This window comes from Odocoileus virginianus, chromosome 21 (genome assembly GCF_023699985.2).
Source record: "Odocoileus virginianus isolate 20LAN1187 ecotype Illinois chromosome 21, Ovbor_1.2, whole genome shotgun sequence".
Taxonomy (NCBI): domain Eukaryota; kingdom Metazoa; phylum Chordata; class Mammalia; order Artiodactyla; family Cervidae; genus Odocoileus; species Odocoileus virginianus.
In genome coordinates this window covers 51068225-51074224 of record NC_069694.1, presented here as the reverse complement: position 1 = coordinate 51074224, position 6000 = coordinate 51068225, and the positions used below count along the sequence as shown (strand labels likewise).

At 37.9% G+C, this 6000-nt stretch overlaps 1 protein-coding gene across 1 annotated transcript in view; it reads left to right on the top strand.

The window, feature by feature from the left end:
* Window positions 1-256: 256 nt before the first annotated feature.
* The window catches only part of ARSJ (arylsulfatase family member J), an 80363-nt gene continuing 74619 nt past the window's right edge, over window positions 257-6000 (top strand). The window contains exon 1 of the mRNA XM_020889214.2: window positions 257-998. Coding sequence (XP_020744873.2) covers window positions 598-998 — 401 coding nt within the window. The 5' untranslated portion in view covers window positions 257-597. The remainder of the gene's footprint in view (window positions 999-6000) is intronic.

The window sequence follows — 6000 nt, the reverse complement described above, 5'->3', positions numbered from 1 at the left end:
ACAGAGAGCCCCGAAAGAGTGGAGAAAGTGATCCGGGAGCCGGTTCACTGCCTGCAGCTCCTTATCTGCCTGGGTTGGTGCTTTTTGTCGGCGCTTCAGCTTCCCAGCACATTCCAGCTGAGGGGACTGCTAGACCGACGGCCGATCCCACATCCATCAGTGCGCGCGCCTCTCAACTCCTCAAGACCCTCCTCAACTCCTCAACCTCGAGGGCGAAAAGTTCTGGCCACGAGTAGTTCCTGCCCAAGGTGATTCTCAGTTCCTTACTTGATTTTTTTGTTTTCCTCTTGGGAACTTTTGGGTGGAGGCTTTGATTTTTTTGTGTGTGGAAGCTACTTTGGGGAGCGAGGCGGGGGGGAGTGCAATTTGATGGAGAAAAGCGACTCCTTGTTTTCCCACACGTCCCATCCCTTAAGCCACCACTTCTAGAAGATTAAAGTTGTTGGACGTGGGGACAGCCGAGAGGAGAACAGGACTTCTTTCCAGGTGGAGCCCCTCCACCGCCTGTAGAGTCTGTTCCTCCTGCGTGCATGTGTGCGCCAGCGGCGGCGCGGGGTGCGTTGCTCTGCTTTGGAGTCTCAGCTGGGACCAGAGTGAATGGCCCCCAGGGGCTGCGCGGGGCCTCAGCCTCCGCCACCTTCTCCACAGACCTGGGTCTGGCCCAGAAAGATGCTAGCCATGGGGGCCCTGGCAGGCTTCTGGGTTCTCAGCCTCCTCACTTACGGTTACCTGTCCTGGGGCCAGGGCTTGGAGGAGGAGGAAGAAGGGGCTTTGCGAGCTCAAACTGGAGAGAGACTGGAGCCCAGCGTAACCGCCGTGTCCCAGCCCCATCTCATTTTCATCCTAGCGGATGATCAGGGATTTAGAGATGTGGGTTACCATGGATCAGAGATAAAGACTCCCACTCTTGACAAGCTTGCTGCCGAAGGAGTTAAACTGGAGAACTACTATGTCCAGCCTATTTGCACACCGTCCAGGAGTCAGTTTATTACTGGAAAGTAAGTGTTACTTTATTCTTTGCAGATATCTTAAGCAGTTGATTAAGATGCAGATCCTAACTTAATGGAGTTGCAGTAAATATGGGAAACTAAATGAATGAATGAGTGCATGAATGGATGGGTAAAATGCATTTAGCTGTGGTGGGTATAAAAATGGATGTCCTGTTGATGATCTGAAAGTCTCCTCACTAGATTAGTCTCATTTTCCTTACTCTCAGAGCCTGCTGTGAAGTGTGTTCAGAGTTTTAAAATGAGATCAGAACTTATAAACTCCCACCTACCAACCAGAGATCTCCGGAAGTGTTCTTTTCTAAATGGATTTTGGCTTTTGAGCTTGCTCAGATTTTGTTTCAGGTGTTGGGAGTTTCTGGTCACCATCACTGATAAGAGAAACAGACCGAAATTGTTCTGGACTCTTGGTTTATTTGTAAATCTAGAATTGACTAATCAGAGCCACAGGTAATCACAGAGAGAAGAAGGGCAAAGAAACATATGGAAGGCAGTGTAAAATCTGACCAGTGTACATGGGACTCTGCCTGGGTCTTTGATAGGTAATTTTCTGTTACAAGATCATTAGGGAAGGCAATAGGTAATCACCAAGGCAGTTCTCAAAATGGGAGAAATTACAGTGGTAAATGCTCAGTATGAGTTAAAATTCATCCGAAGTTTTCCAGTTGTACCTCACATGTCTAGGAATTTTCTGATTAACTCTAAGAAAAATCAGGTTATTTGGATGCTTAAGAAACTGTTTTTAATATTATTGTTATTCGCTAAATAGCTAAATCTCCTAATTGGGGTGTTCACTCATATTCATATTTTCACTCTATCCTGTCCGAATATAGGTTACTATAACTAGTTTGCTTGTCCAGATTCAGCCTGTGGAATGGAGATCAACTAGGAGACCCAGAGGTTTAGCCACCACTGGACAGAGGTAGAAGAAAAGCCTTAGAGGTTTCAGTGAATGAGTCTTGTGATTTCAGTTTCAGGGGAGGCGTGCTTCAGTGAAGTTGTTCTTGGAATTGGTTCCTATAAGAGTAGCCAGTATCCATTGGAAAAATAAAGACTATTTTGTAGGAATCTCTGTCTTGCAGAGACTTTTGCTTACTACCCGATTTCCACTGCTTAGCAAACTGTCAGAAGTTAGCCTCACTGCCAGAAAAAAAAAAAAAAATGCAATCATTTCCTGTCTTGAGAGTGAGAGTAAAGACTCACTGTACTTCAGAGTCATTCTAAAGGTTAACTGTGGCATCAGAAAGTCAGGGGCATTTGATATTTATAAAGTAGCAGACTGTTGGCTAGAAAATAACAAGTCCATCTGATGGCCTGGGGGTCAAGTTCTTTATGTCTAATCCAAACATCCTTATATTTGGTTTTTGAAATAAACTTGTCGTAAATGCTTCTCTGAAGCTCTTCGACTAAATTTGTAGAATTTGGATTTATTCAGATAGCCAAGAGTAATTGAAAAACATATACCTAAATGGTATTAATTTATCTTTCACAATAGAGCATTTAAGACTTTTTTTTTCACCAAAGAATAGCAGCAGCAAGCGTTATCTTGCACTGATAAAATATCTAGGTTTTATCTTTTAATCTTGATGTTTAATTAATGATATGAAGCAGAAGTCAAGGTGGAAATAAATTCTCATTTTTCTTTGTTGTCAAAGGTTGACTCTCCTGTCTTTTCAATGCAAACATTTCAGGAAAAGATTTATTCTCCTTATTAAATTTTTCTGTTCCGTGTAACAAGCTGTGTAACTTTTATGGAAAAAAAGTTCAAATAACTAGTGTGATTTGACTTAAATTTCTGTTTGAATTAAACAGTTGAAGACATTTGCACTTTCAGTTCTCCTTTTAGACAAATTGCTGGAACCTTCCTTAAATGAACACAGATGTAAGAAAGAAAGTGGTTATAGAAGCCTAGTTTTGGGTCTAATATTCATAATGCAAGCCCAGAAAATATGGTCATTTGTCCTCTACATGAGTACTTTTCTATGATTTCTGGATCCTCTAAAGTTAATAGAAAACCTAAATTAACTGAATTACATTAAGGGAAAGAACAGGTTATGTGGAATATGATAGAATTCAAAGACTGTCACATATATGAAGGAAGAGTTTAAGTGATTGAAGCTGGAGCTACTTTTGATACTATTAAGAAAATAATCCTCCCTTTATATTTTTGCTCGAGTCAAAATGTAAAAATCTATTCCCTTATACTGCACATAGCTATGATAAATTCCAATTTCTTTAACAATTTACATCATATCAGTCTGGCAATATTGAACATAAGCCAGCCTGTCAATAAGCATTCACTGTGTACAGATCCCTATATTGGAACTGTGAGGAGCAAAGAAGTAAGCTTAATCTCTGGACAGTGACTCTCAAGTTTGTGCAGAAAGAGTCAGCCTGACTGCTAGTACCTGAAGTATGGTCTTGCAGCTTCAGTGGTTTGGGATTGAACCCAGAAATTAATAGTAATTTAACAAACGTATCCAGTTATTCTAATAATGATCCTCATATAAACTGAGTATTAATATTAAACACTAGCATCTACTGAGCAGTTACTGTGTTCCAAGAGTGCATTTTTATCTCATTTAATCTTTACAACAGTTCTATGAGGTGATTATTATTGTTATCCCTATGTTGAGTGGATGTGGCAGTCGATTCCAGGAGAGAGAGTGATGCAGACATTCTGTGTACTGGACTTTGAGAAACAACACTGTAGGTGTTCAAAGTTAGACTGGAGATACAAAGGTTGATTGAGAAAGCAGCTGCCTACCTTTGATTTATTTCAAAGTAATTTTCCCACCTTTGAAAAAAATTGTTTTTCAAATAAAGACATATAGCAATGACATCATTTCTTCTTAAAGAGAATATAATGAAGGCCTCAGAAGAGAGTTATAAATTTTGCAAAATGTAGATGTGTTTCATGCAGACTTTAGAGTTGAAAAGACTGGCAATCTGAGCTGAATATTTATCTTTGGCAATACTTTTGTGTTTTCACTATTTTGTTATTCATTTTTTCCCACTTGAAATACCATGATGATCATTTAACAAACGTAAAGATAAACCAAATGATGTGTATTTATAATAGGATATTTGATTTGATATATTAATTTTTTAAAAAAAACAACCCCTGTGACTCGCCAAGAGTAATCACAACCCAGCTTTTAGCACTTTAGATTAATTTTGCCTGTTTTTGAACTTCATATAAATAGAATTGTAGAAAAGGTATTTTTTTCATGTCTGGCTTCTTTCTCTTAACATTTTGTTGTAAAATTTATCCATATTGTTGGCTGGAGTTATAACCCACTTATTCTCATCAGTGAATAGCGTTCTTTTATATAAATATACTATATTTATTCTTCCATTCTGTTGGATGACAAGTGGGTTGTTTTGGTGTTGGGCCATTATTAATAGTGCTGCTATAAACATACTTGCATATATTTTTGGTGAATATATTTGCATATGTCTAGGGTATCTATCAAAAAGCAGGATTACTGGGTAATTGAAATATATATACAGTTTTTGTAGATACTTCCCAGCACTTACCCAAAGTGGCTTAGCCACCATATACTGTCATTAGCGATGGAAAGTTTGTTTGCTTCACATCATAGCTAACATTGGTTGATATCTCTTTCATTTTAGTCATTCTGGTTATTATGCACTGGTATACCATTATGGTTTGGTTTGTATTTCCCTGGTGATTGAAGAAATTGAGTATATTTCATATTTTTATGGACTAGATATTTACTTGTATCTGATTTTTTGCCTGAGTTCTCACTAGGTGATTGCTTTTCCTTATAGATTTGTGGTAGTTATTTTTATATTCTGTTCCTTTGTCAGATATTTGAATTGCAAATGACTTCTTCCATTCTGTGGCTTGTTTTTTTCACTTTCTTAATGTTTTTTGATGAACAGAGGGTTTTTCATTTATTGTAGGCTTATTTATAATCTTTTTATTGCTGTCCTATTTAAGGTCTCTTTGACTAAATCAAGATCATTACAATGGTCTTTTAAAAAATTTTTATAGTTTTCTTTCTGTTTACATCTATAATTCATCTGGAATTAATTTCTAATATGGTATAAATCAGGATTCAAACAAACTGTTTTCCATATGTAAACTCACTTAATCCACACTATTAAAAATATACTTTCTCCACTTTACTACGGTGTCATCTTTTTCATAAACCAGAAAAGGTATGTATTTGGGTCTGTTTCTGGAGTCTATTCTACACCATTAATCTCTGTCCATTCTTCTGCCAATCCTACATTCCCTTAACTATTGTAGCTCTATAATAAATATTGATATTTGGAATGTAAGTCCTTTTATTTGTTCTTCTTCCACATTGCCTAGGGTATTCTTTACTAGTTCATTCATTTTAATATGAAAGAAGGGAAGGTATGGATGTACAGATTCAAAGAAGTTGAAGGATTTGGTTTTGGAGAATATGAGGTAGTTCTCTTCTGATTATTCTAAGTGAAATAATAAATGAGGTCATTAGATGAGAATGAGAATTTTAAGGTTTAAAGACAGAAAATATTCTAGGAGAGTGAGAAAGTGAATTAAGTAGAGAAGTGCTGTAAAAATCCTGGGCAGCGATGAGAACCCATTTGAGATCTGCGGTCATAAATTTAAACAGGGACCAGTCCTCGCTTGTTTTTCTTGCACCATGTTCAGGTATGTGAGTGCAGAAGAAGCACTGGTGAAGAGGTGGATTTCACTAGATCTGGAGCTTTGCCAAGTGAATATAGTGGTCTTTAGACTCTAAACTTGGCAAGGGAAAGAGGAAGACTATCAGCGGTTTATATTCTCTAAAAAAGTGCCAGGGTCAATGGATTGTCTGTCTGGGGTTGAAGTGAGGACACTACAGTCAACTTGGAAAACCGGAAAGGTAGATAATGATAGTTGAAGAAATGCATTTTAGAAATGATAGGAGAATTGTGAGATGGAGGATAAAGCTTTGGTAGTGAAGGCAGAGTGTTAGAAAACATGGAGTTGATG